The sequence below is a fragment of the Tamandua tetradactyla genome, chromosome 8 (assembly GCF_023851605.1).
Source record: "Tamandua tetradactyla isolate mTamTet1 chromosome 8, mTamTet1.pri, whole genome shotgun sequence".
Taxonomy (NCBI): domain Eukaryota; kingdom Metazoa; phylum Chordata; class Mammalia; order Pilosa; family Myrmecophagidae; genus Tamandua; species Tamandua tetradactyla.
This window is the reverse complement of record NC_135334.1, coordinates 120,093,183-120,105,699: the sequence shown is the minus strand read 5'-3', so window position 1 is coordinate 120,105,699 and position 12,517 is coordinate 120,093,183. Positions and strand designations below refer to the sequence as shown.

General features: G+C 46.0%; 1 protein-coding gene and 1 long non-coding RNA gene across 2 annotated transcripts; one reads left to right on the top strand and one right to left on the bottom strand.

Annotated features, from left to right (window-relative positions):
* Positions 1–308: 308 nt before the first annotated feature.
* On the bottom strand, positions 309–4,694 carry LOC143643770 (uncharacterized). The gene is made up of 4 exons (XM_077112295.1): positions 4,549–4,694; positions 3,198–3,268; positions 2,061–2,202; positions 309–1,712 (listed from the first exon to the last, which is right to left on the bottom strand). The coding sequence occupies exons 2-4, from the start codon at positions 3,256–3,258 to the stop codon at positions 1,409–1,411; spliced, it is 507 nt and encodes a 168-aa protein (XP_076968410.1). The 5' UTR covers positions 3,259–3,268; positions 4,549–4,694; the 3' UTR covers positions 309–1,408.
* Positions 4,695–4,738: 44 nt separating this feature from the next.
* LOC143643769 (uncharacterized) lies at positions 4,739–10,919 on the top strand. The gene is made up of 3 exons (XR_013156385.1): positions 4,739–5,032; positions 9,704–9,863; positions 10,405–10,919. It is a non-coding gene; the product is annotated as an uncharacterized LOC143643769 (long non-coding RNA).
* Positions 10,920–12,517: the final 1,598 nt, after the last annotated feature.

Genomic DNA, 12,517 nt, shown 5'->3' with positions numbered 1-12,517 from the left:
ACCCTCTGCACCACCATCTTTATAAACTGTAAAGTGTGGTTGTGATAGTATTTCTCTCACAGAGTTCTCACAAGGAGCAAATGAGTGAGTGCATGTCAAATGCTCAGAACAGGGCTGGCATATATATGCTCAACAAATGTTGGCTATTATTCTTGTTTTGAATGAAAAAGTCATTGTCTTCAAAGAACTCAGACTCACAGGATGAAAATGGCACTGACCACATTGTGATGGTCACTGTTTTCTTGTGTAAGGTGCTGAGGGGGTGTGGGTGGCCGTTGGATCATGGCGAGAGAAAGTTATAAGGCAGATTTTTATTTAAGACAAGAAGGATCTTCCTAACGATTGGAATTTATCAATCAATTAGTAAGTCATGAGCTCCTCTGTCATCAGAAGTATCCAGGCAAATCCTGGATACGCAGCCAGCTAGAATTTGGAGGATAAAGTTTGCAAATGGGTGGTCCTTAGCTGGATCTCACCTGAAAAGGTGTTTAATTTTGTCTGCAAGGTAATTTTTTTAAAATATCAACGAGTCACCAACAGATTAGGAAATTCTTGCTTAACAATCTAGATGTGTTCCTTCCCGCCCCCACCTCCTCCCCCAACTAGAAGACCTTGCAACACCAGGTCTACAGTTCTACACGTTGATTATGAAACTGAGCTGTGGCTACGTCCTTCAGACAGAACCCACTACCTGGAAGCCTGTCTTGCGCCCTCTTCTAGGGCCTTTTCTCTCATTATGTGACTCACCTGGCTTCGCTGTGCTTCTAACACTTGTTGCAACAGAGTCGAACCCCTCAAGGATGACCTGATCCAAATTGAACTCCCACCTAATTCTGTGAGTCTGCACTTGTGCTCTGGGGCACAGGTCTGGCCCCTGCTATGTGACCATTTGTGTAACAGGCCCTGCACACCTCCTCCTTGCTAGGTCCTGTACTTCTCACCAGGAACTCTAGAATGCTTACGTGGGACTCTGCGCTTCCGTGATTTTTAAATTCAAATTAAACAACAAACTCCCAGCCCTTTCTTCTTCTCCATGTTCCCTAAGACAGAAAAGAGCACCTGGTGCTTCCCTGTAACAGGTGAAGACACTGAACTGCAGGTGAGGGCTGGAAACTAGAGCGGGAAGCTGGAGCCTTGGTGGATAGTCTTGGCTCTGGAATGCAGTGTCCCTGAGGACAAGGGTTTTGCCCGTGGTTTCATAAACAGCCCAAGCAACGAGTACTCAGTCAATATCTTTCGAAAGAATAAATGAATGCTTCCTGTGCTCTACCCTCTGTCAGAGCCACTGGAACAAGCTCCTGGTGTCCATAAGTCTTATTTTCCTCCTTCCCCAAGTCCCTCTTCTTCTCTATTGGTCACCGTCCCCCACTCGTGGGACCTGGGCACACAAGTCGATCGCGATCTGCTGCTAAATCATGACTTTGTCAGTCCAGTCTGAGAAAGGTTTCTTTCCAAAGTGCTTCTCTCCACACTCCCAGAAGCATGTCTCTCTCCCCATCTCACGCATGGCTTCATCTGAACCCCTCCCAGGAGGTGAGGCGCCAGGAGCTCCGGGCTGGAGCGTGGGACACACCGGGCTTGTCTCTGGCACAGAGAGATCTGAAGCCTTCAAGCCAGATTTTGTCCCGGGATCTCCAGCTTCCTTCATGATTGCGGTCCCCTTATAACCACAGGGCAGTGTGGGATTCAGGAGCCTCAACCCCAATTCCCTTCTGTGTGAAAATGGAGACAGATGTGATTGGAATGGAGCAGAGAAAAAGCTGCACTTGGTAAAAACCGCACTGCCCATTTGGCATTTGCTTAAAGAAAAAAAAAGGGGGGGGGGGGCCTCTACAAGGATTCCCTGCTCTCTCCTCCTGGGAGGGGCCTCGGCTTCGGGCTCTGCAGGGAGGTAAGGGGTGTGGCTGACGGTCCTCTGGGGTCCTTTGTCCACTGCCCTGTGCCCGGACAGCAGCTAAAGCTGCCCTTATTGGCACAGAGCTGGAAGAGAAGGCGCCGCCACTGTCTCTCGCTAGCGGGGCGAGTTTGTTAGAAAGAAGCAAAGGGATGGTGAGACGCACACACAAAGCATCCATTTCGTTCCGCCCCCACAGCGGGCGGGCTTGCGGCTGGGTTTCACCAGGGAAAAGAGGGAGGCACTTAGACAAAAGGTCTGGCCGTGGCGACGGTGGAGGGGTGGGCTGGAGATGAGCTCCCGCAGGTCTGGCAAAAATAAGAGAACGAAATCCACGTATCTATGGCCGGACTGAAGGCAAATAACCATCCCTCCCTCCGCTGGGGGGGGCGGGGCGGGGGGGGGGGTGGCGAGCCCGCGAGGCGGCTTCCCTCAGGCAGCAAAGGGTTAACCCCCCTGGGATCTCAAGGACGTCAGAGCAGGGTCTCGTCTGGGGCCTGGATTGAGAGCTTTTATCCCTTGCTATTTTTCCTGATGTCTTTGCCTTTTTTTTTTTTTAAATTGTGTTTGGATTTCAGAATTTGGCTTTTTCTTTTTAATGGTTAGAATGTTTAGAGATGAAAGGATATCCCAGTGATAGGCTAGGAAAGCAAGCAGGCCTGGGGGGTCCCTGCTTCAGCTCCAGAGCGGGGCAACCACCCTTTCTTGTCCCCCCTCCCACTCCCAGCTCCCCCTGAACCCCAAAGACGCATCTCGGGCAAAGGGGACCCACTCACCCACTAGTCTGCCAGTGAAGGCAGCTGTTTTAATGGGGACCTCCTGCTGCGGCAAGCAGGAGGTGAAAAGCCACCCTCCCCAGCATCCGTCCTGTTGGGCTGGGGGCGAGGAGGCCCCGCAGTCCCGGCCTCCCTTCCTCGGCAGGCAGGAGGGCAGCACCTTCCCCGGGGAAGACAGGAAGTGGAGCAACCCCTGAGGAAGATGGAGGGGCTGTCGTGGAGAAATGGGGGAAGAAGTGACATGGGATATTCAGTGAAGACTTAGAGCTACTTAGACACGCATTTGGAAGAGGAAATGTGAACATGTGGGCTGGGCTGGGGTGCATCCAGCCTCTGGCCAAATGGGTCAGAACCTTCCACAGCCAGCAGGCTGCATGTCCGAGCTGTTCACTGCGTTGGCGTGAGAAAAAGGTGAAGTTGCCCGGGTGTGGCACCATGGAGCCAGAAATTGAGACAGAGATGAGGAGGTGGAGGCATTGAGCCCCCAAATCTCAGAGACGGATTCGGGAGAATCTAGGGGGACCCACCTCCCAGAGCAAGGCTTGTGTCCAGTGAGTCCCTGCGATGGACCGTCCAGTCTGCATGCATATTCCAGGCCCTAGAGAGATCACAAGGGAAAGGCTGGCAGGTACTTCCCAATGGAGCCCCCTAACTTAGAAGTCCTGTGAAGCTGAGGAATTGCAGGGGCTCAGGTGGGGACCAAAGAGCATTTGCATTTCTCTTACTCTTGCAGGTGGTAACTTGGTCAGAGAAAGCAAGTCTTGGGAAGTGGTCATTTGGTGTCAAAAAATCAGAGCTGGGTCTTCTGAACTCAGACTTATGTTATAAAAATGGACCTCTCCCAGGGACAGGGTGCATCTCAGGGGTATGGTGCTTGGCAGGAAAACCACCCATCTGATTGCTATAACTTAAAACGGAAATTCGAGATTAAAAAGGGGGAAAGATCCATCTGCAGCTGAAATCGGCTACCGCGGAGGACAAGCCTGGCATGAAGGCAAAGTAGATAGTTCACAGGAGTTCCCTCACAAGTGACACTGTCTCTGCAGCCTCGGGTTTGGATACCTCAGTGGACTTCCAGGCTGGTAAAAGTCACTCAGCAGGAGACTAGAAGGTGGGAGGAGAGTCAAGTTGGGGTATTTATTTCCCAGCTTCCTCCCCACACTGGTTGGCTGCCTGTCTCTCCTGGAGACCACAGCGCCTGTCAGGTACCTGCGCTCTCCCGCAGCCCCCTCACTGCTGCTGCTGCTGCTGCTAGCTCCTTCCCTTGCTGGCTTCCCCTAACCCTGCCCACACTATCGCAACCAGACTCTTTACTCGCCTCTCCTCAGCGACCCTATCTGAGAGCTGTCTGCTTCTGCTAGGGCCCTGACCGATATCATAATCCCAACAAACGATACGAAGTTAAAATTGTAATACGAATTCTATGTTGGCAAGGATTCCCTCTGCGCAGATAAATCGGTCTAATCGCGATGGGTCAAGGAGTAGAACTAGGTTTGTTAATTTATTTTAAAACTATGTATTAGCACTTCTGTAAGCCATGCACTATCCTAGGGACCTGGGAATCAGTGGTGGGTAAAACAGACACATTTCCAACATGTGGGGTATTTTCAGTTTAGTTGGGGAGAAAGACATTAATCATACAACTGCAAGGATAAGTATATAAATAGATAGAAAGTGCAATAAATTGTTGTCAAGGTAAATACGAGGTTCTCTGGGAGCATCTAATAAGAAGCCTAAAGCAGTAGGAGGTCGGGGAAAGCTCCTTTCAGTAAGTGACATTTAAGCTTGGGCAGGCAAAGGGCATGGACAGGGGAAGGAGAGAATTGTAAGCAGAGGGAAGAGCAAGTTCAAGGATTCTGAGACTGTGAAGGGTCTTACAGGTGTTGAGTGGATCTAGGAGAGGCCTTTACAAGTCGGGATTTGGTTTTCAGTGCAGTGGGAAAGCATGGCCAAGTTGGGGAGAAGAGGGACTGGATGCCATGGAAGCTGGTGGTGGCATCAGCAGAAGTCTTGGGGGGGGGTGATGAAAGGAGACACAAGTGATGTTGCCACGCAAGGTCCTGACCACTGACCTGGCTGACGGCGTCATGATGTTTTCTTTGTCCTGGAAATTCTGAGTCTAGATTGAAGGCAAGATGCCAACTGGCTTCCTGGCACAGCTATTGGGTGTCCTGTTCTGTCATGAACAGTGTCGTGGATTCACTCTTGACCTGAAATGCCCTCTTTCAGAGAGATGAGACAGTCATGAGGAGAACTGTTACTTGGGACCTCATTCTGACCAGCAAGGAAGAACTTGATACAATGTGGAAGTGCCTGGAGGAAAAGAGGAAGTTCTTGGGAGAAAGGGCCATGTGTTCTAATGGTATGTGTGTGTCTCTCTCTCTCTGTATCTCTGTATGTGTGTGAGAGAGAAAGAGAGATATTTTAAAAAGTAGACATCACAGAGCTCAGAAAGAACATAGGAGCTATAGCTAGAGATTTGAAGGAAAAAAGTGGCCTAACAGGCACGGGAAACACTACCAAAAGGAATTCAAGCAGAATTATTTATTCATCACACCTATACTGAGTGCCTACTGTTACTATTCACACTAAGTGTGTTTTTCGGACCTGAAGGAGCACTCTGTTGTTTTTTTTTGTTTTTTTTTTATATTCTCCTTCTTTTTTATTAATTAAAAAAAAATTACAGAGAGAAACACAAACATTCCCAATATGTGATCTTTCCATTCTACATATGTAATCAGTAATTCACAATATCATCACATAGCTGCAGATTCATCACCCTGATCATTTCTTAGAACATTTGCATCAATTCAGAAAAAAGAAACAAAAAGACAACAGAAAAAATAAAACGAAAACAGAAAAAAAAAACCCATACACACCATACCCCTTACTCCTCCCTTTCATTGATCACTAGCATTTCAAACTAAATTTATTTTAACATTTGTTCCCCCTATTATTTATTTTTATTCCGTATGTTCTACTCATCTGTTGACAAGGTAGATAAAAGGAGCATAAGACACAAGGTTTTCACAATCACACAGTCACACTGTGAAAGGTACTCCATTATACAATCATCATCAAGAAACATGGCTACTGGAACACAGTTCTACATTTTCAGGCAGTTCCCTCCAGCCTCTCCATTTCCTCTTAGATAACAAGGTGGTATCTATGTAATGCATAAGAATAACCTCCAGGATAACCTCTCGACTCTGTTTGGAATCTCTCAGCCACTGACACTTTGTCTTATTTCAGTCTTCCCCCTTTTGGACGAGAGGATTTTCTCAATCCCTTGATGCTGAGTCCAAGTTCATTCTCGGATTTCTGTCCCACGTTGCCAGGAAGGTCCACACCCCTGGAGTCATGTCCCATGTAGACAGGGGGAGGGTGGTGAGTTTGCTTGTTGTGTTGGCTGGAGAGAGAGGCCACATCTGAGCAACAAAAGAGGCTCTCTTGGGGGTGACTCTTAGGCCTAAATTTTAAGTAGACTTGACCTATCCTTTGTGGGGTTAAGTTTCATATGAACAGGAGCACTCTGTTTTGTGGTGGAAGATTTTGATATGACAAAACATGTAATACAGATTAGTGAGTGCTATGATCAATACATTTACTTCTATTACACTCTTATATGTGATATTTTAATTTAAAAAATTAGAGTTAAGAATAGGGCAAACAAAGCACAGTCGTGGCACAAAGAAAGGGTGTTTGGCTCTACTCAGGATGGTCATTGGGGACATTTTGGAGGAGGTGACAGTGGTGTGAGCTGAGTCTCCGGGGATGACAAGGGAATGGTGCAGGCGAAGAAGTACAAAGGGGCCCTCGCAGAGAAAACGACACGGGGTGAGTGAGTTTAGCATATTTGTGCGGGCAAGAGTGCAGCTGCAGGGTGAGTGCAGGCAGAAGAAGTTAGAGAAGCCAGATCAGGAAGGGCTTGTGTCCGAAATAAGGAATTTGGACTTTGTCCTGGAAGACTTTGTCAGGTGCATGCGTGGGATTTAAGCAATGGAGTGATATGATCAGATTTGGCTTGGAAAATGGATTGGAGGGGGCTTTGACAGGAGCAGGCAGAAGTGGAGATAAGCTTGCGAGAGAGAGGAAAAGGGATGTTCTAGGGCATTGCTGTTGGAATGAAAAGTAGCGAAGCCATTACACAGAGTATTAGTGGCAGAACTGAGATCTGCTAGTGACAAGTTAGTTGTGAGGGACAACTGGTTCAAGTGTTTGAGTGAGTGGATGGCGGTGCCATCCACAGGACAGAGACTTTAGGAGGAAGAGTGGGTTTTAAGGGAAGATTTGTTTTATTTTTAACAGGCTGAGATTGAGGTATCTATGGGACATGCAGGTGGAAATATGGAGTAAAGAGTTAATATATTTGCATATCTGGAGGTCAGGGAGTTGGCAGTGGCTGAAATGATAAACTTGGATGAAGTTACCTAGGGGGAACCTTCAAAGTGGAAAAACAAACAGGCCTCAAGGACAAAGCCTTGTTTAAAAGGGTATTCCATAGGTGAGTGGAATGAGAGCCTCCAAAGGAGACCAAGGAAGCCCAGCCCCATGATGCTGGAGAAAGGCCAGGTAAGGATGTCGCCACGACAGTCAGAGAGGACAGATGCCCTTGAGACATCAGATAAAAAAAGAGATGAAAAAGAATCCTTTGGATTTGGCCATAACGTGGTCGCTGGTTCCATTAGTGAGGCCAGTTTCAGTGGAGCGAGGACAACAAAGTGAACGGACGGGGAGGGAGTAGAGATGGGCCATGCAGACAGTTCTTTCAGGAAGCTTCCCAGGGAAGGGAGGGAAGAAAGTAGACCAAGGCCAGAGGGGGACAGAAAATTGGGGAGTTTATTTCTTTTTCATGAGAGGCTTGATGGTATTTCTATAACAAATAACAAAAGCATATCAAGATAAGAGTAACAAAAGGGAGAGGTCAAAGATAGAGGAGGAAAAGGGAAGATGTATGGAGATAAAGGATGTGGTTTAGAGCAAAAGTAGGTGGGTTACCCTTGTAGGAAAGACATAGTGGAAAGGCTGGTGATAGGATCTGAAAAAGAAGGCTAAAAGGCGGGTGGATAGAGAGATCTTAGATGAATATACAGGAAGCTGAGAATACCTAAATACATTTTTTCTAAGCTATAGGAGGTAAGTTCATCTCTGGGGAGAGGAGAGATGGTTGGATAATAGAGATGAAAACTGATGAAAGAAAGAAAAAGTTGAAAGGGGGGTGTATTATTCAGAGTTCAGTTGCAGATAAGAAAATCCATTGTAGCTATTTTAAGTAGGAAGGGATTTAATACAGTCAATTAGGTGTTTGCAGAATCCCTGGATGGGCCAGAAGACCAGGCCCTAAACTGAGCTTCCTGAAATGAATCCAGGAATCTATTACTGACCTTTGAGGGGAGATGCTGTCTCTACCACAGACAAGAGCTTGAGAAATCTGGAGGCCACTGCTGCAGCTGTTGAGTGCGGGAGCGCTCCCTTTAGCTGTGATTTATGCATCAGGCAAGCTGTGACTGCAACTTTCAGATACAAAGCCAAGGTTCAAATTCAAGTCTCATTGACAGAATTTAAGACACAACAAAACCCTAGCTGCAAAAAAATTCTGGGACGTTTCTGAATTTTCAGTCTCTGCAGTATAGCAATGCATATCTTTATTCCAATACTTAAATTTTGATAAAGCAACGATAGCAATAGCAAAATGCTTCCTATCTAACATAACCATCCTACACCTTTATACAATCTCCCCTTCCATCCAAATATTTATGGAGAGAGAGAGACAAGGAGAGAGACAGAATAAAGAAAAATATATATACACACAAAAATATAATCTCAATATACGTGTATGCAACAAGGAAGAAAATATGTGTAACTATGAGGTCATAAGGCTATAGTTGGTATTTAGTACTTCCTTCTTCCACTACTATTTCCATGTTCCCTTTACCTTTCACCAGCATCTCAGCTCACTGGATGTTCTTTACCTGATTCAAACCTGTGTTAGGGAGTATATGCTGAGATGAAGTTAAATGTTCAAGAAGTTTATTGGAGATTAACTCCTGTAAAAGATAAAGGGAGAGGAAATAGGATTGGGCGAGAAAGACTTCACACTTCAATGCCACTCTGACACCTGTGAAAGGAAAGGAGGATGGGAGCTGGACTGGGTGGGTAGGGAGTCAGATTGTGACTCAGGACTGACAAAATCTTAGTCCAGCTCAATAGGGAGCTTATGAGCAAAGTTTCTCATTAGAAGAGTCTTATGTTGGGCAGAAATGGCCAGGCTGCCTGGGAGAGTGTGGCTTTGGCTTAAAATCTGAGGCAGCTCCTGAAGCCACTGAAGCTGGAGGCTGTCAGCTCACTACTCTTTTGTAGCTAAATGGAATGTTCTTTCCTGAAGGATGACCCAAGTGGACCACCTCCATGGATTTCACACCTTCCTTCCTGAGAAATCTGATTTCTTGCTGATGTTGCCTGTGATGGGTGGCAGCACTTTCCCATTAATTTTTGCAAATGGACAAAGCTATACAAGAGATACCCAGAGGAAGCCTAGATTCCTCTGTGACCCCATAGTATAGCCACTACTTCTTTTTTACTTTGATAATCTGCATCGGGTAATAGAGCTAACACAGTAGCTGGCTTCTGTGATACTAGTTTAGTGACATCAATAGCTCCAAAATGGCCAGAAGGCAATTTAAATTTCCTGTTCAGCAGAATTGTTCTAGTGTCTCTTGGTGGACAAAACCTCTAAGCCAATGGAGCCCACAGTCATGGGGATAGGCAGCAGAAGTAATTGTGAGTTCACCCTTTGGTTCTTGGATTAATGTATTCTAACCACGGGGTAGATAGTATCTTGTTTGGGCCACAGGTTCAGGTCTGTCTCCCAACTGGCTCTAAAGTTAACTCTTCAAAAGGCTGCTCAATTTTCCCATAAGACCAGCTGCTTCTATATAATGGGATATCTAGTAAGATCAGTAAATCCTCTGGGTATTGGCTCCCCTCCCCCAAATTAATTCAATTTTGTTCTTAAAATATGCTCTTTTGGCAGATTCAGTTTGTTTAGGATTCTGTGACAGTGAAGAGGCCAAGAAGTTCGTGGATGGGGTTACTGGCATGATTTGATGGGGTTGCTGGATGTGATTTGTAAAACTAGGTCCAGAATGTGTCTGTTCCAAGAGAGGAAAAATCACTGCCCCCTTCCATGACAAGTAAGTAAGATCCAGTAAAATTGACAAGCAGCATCAGGTGTTCAGGACTTACCTGGACCAGGGACCCATCTGGAGGTTGTAGGTTTCTGGCAAGTAACTCGAGTGCCTGGAACCCTTGTGGAGTCTTATAAATTGCCCTAGGTGTTCTTTTGGAGTGGCTGGAATGGCCCTGGTTGGGGTTGGCAGGTTATGACAGAGACAGAGTTTGATACTCTGTTTCAAACATTTTAAGTAAAAAAAAATCAATGCCAATATGTTTCTAATACCTGCTTACAAATAAGGAGGAGCCTTTACATAAGGAGACCTGATCTTGCACTCAAGGCCTACGATGGGTTAAACGGTGCCCCCACCCCCACCCCCCAAATTCATGTCTGCCTGGCACCTCAGAATGTGACCTTGTTTGGAAATAGGGTCTTGGCAGGTGTAATTAGTTAAGATGTAATTAGTAAGAGCAACCTCCAGAGTAGCCTCTCGGCTCTATTTAAACTCTCTCTGCCACTGATACTTTATTAATTACACTTCTTTTCCCTCATTTGGACAGGATGGAAATGTTGATTCTATGGTGCCAGGTCTGGATTCATCCCTAGGAGTCCTCTCCCACGTCGCCAGGGAGACTTTCACTCCGGGATGTCATGTCCCGTGTAGGGGGGAGGGCAATGATTTCACTTGCAGAGTTGGGCTTAGAGAGACTGAGGCCACATCTGAGCAACAACAGAGGTCCTCCAGAAGTCACTCTCAGGCATGCCTATAGGTAGTCCAAGCTTCTCCACTACCTACATTAACTTCACAGCAGTAGGCTTCATGATTGAGGGCATGGCCTATTGATTTGGGTGTCCCTAAAGTTTGACACGGTATCAGGGGATTCCCTGATGGTAAGGTTTAATAGTTCCATAGGATGACTTTGTTTTATAAAGAGCTGGAAGAGGGGAATAGGATTAGCTACAAGAGACCAAGAAACTCTCTAATCTTTCTAATGTTATGAATTGGGCTCGTGAGTGAACTTTTTTGAGCAAAAGATTTCAGCAAAAGATTAAATAGAAGAGCACTTAGCACAGAACCAGGAACATGGTCAGCATTCAATAAATGTTTGCTCTGATTATTATTAAAGTAAGGGATTGGTGGAAAAAATAGAATTGGGCCAATGGGGTGATAAAGAGAGGCAACAGGTCTGACAGTAAGAAGACAGCAGGGAATGGCACTGACAGTGGTATTTTCCATCACAGGGTTGATGAAGCCCTCTTCTCTTTCTTCTTAAAAACCTGTTGTCAGTTAGCTGCCACCCTGGAAAATATGGTTGGCAAATTCCTTTTTAAAATAGCTCTTTATATATTACAATATAAAGGAATAAAACACCAAAGATGTACTCTCAAGCATTAGCCACAGGCCTGTGTGTATTTGTGTGTATGTGTGTATGTGTGTGTTGGGTGGCAGGGAGGGACAGGATTTGGAGAGTCAAGTACTACTTCCTCTGTGCACAATGCCAGCCCTTTTGTTTTTCCTCTTATAATGTTCTTGGAAGGGAAAATGTCAAAAGCCAACGAGCTACTGAAGGCCAATGAGTCACTGTAGTGGCTGAGACCCAGCTGAGCATTGCATAAAGGAGGGGCTGGGGGAATCCCTGCTCTTGGAGCTTTCCCTTTTGAGGGGTAGACCAGATGACTGTATGGTGGTATAAGAGGAAACTGTCCAAACACTGCTGATCTGGAGGTGGCAGATGGGGTGGAGAGAAGGGGTGTAATCATGAGCCACAGCACTGCTCCATGCAGCCCCACCATAGGGACACGGGAACATGTGTAGGGAGGGGCCAGAACTCTCAAAGTGTGGGAGTAGATAGAGCCTGTGTGTCTCCTAGGATGGTGGAAGGTAGTTCACAAGCATGCCAGCCCCCCAAAAGCATTAAATCACCCACTAGGGACACTTTGTCCCCTTTCAACTCTGTTTCAAACATTTTAAGTAAAAAAAATCAATGCCAATATGTTTCTAATACCTGCTTACAAATAAGGAGGAGCCTTTACATAAGGAGACCTGATCTTGCACTCAAGGCCTACGATGGGTTGAACGGGGCCCGCCCCTCCCCCCAAATTCATGTCTGCCTGGCACCTCAGAATGTGACCTTGTTTGGAAATAGGGTCTTGGTGGATGTAATTAGTTAAGGGTCTCAAGATTAAATCATCCGGTATTTAGGGTAGACTCTAATCTAATGATTTATGTCCTTGTGAGAAGAGACGAGGGTGCAAAAAGACATAGAAGAGAACATGTAAAGATAGAGGCAGAGTTTGGAGTTATGCACCTACAAGCCAAGGAATACCAAGAGTGCTGGGAATCACCAAAAGCTAGGAGAGAAACACGGGACATCTCTCCTAAAGACTTCAGGGGGAGCACGGTCCTGTCAGCACTTTGATTTCAGATTTCTGGCCTTCAGAACTGCAGGAGAATACATTTCTGTTGTTTTAAGCCACCAACTTTGTGTTAACTTATTATGGTGGCTGTGCCAATTTTAAAGGATATATATACCCTAGAAAAGCCATATTTTAATCCTAATACCATTTTGTAAAGGCAGCCATTTCTTCAAATCCCTATTCAGCACTGTGTGTTGGAAACGTTAATTAGATCATCTCCCTGGAGATGTGACTCATCAAGAGTGGTTGTTAAAC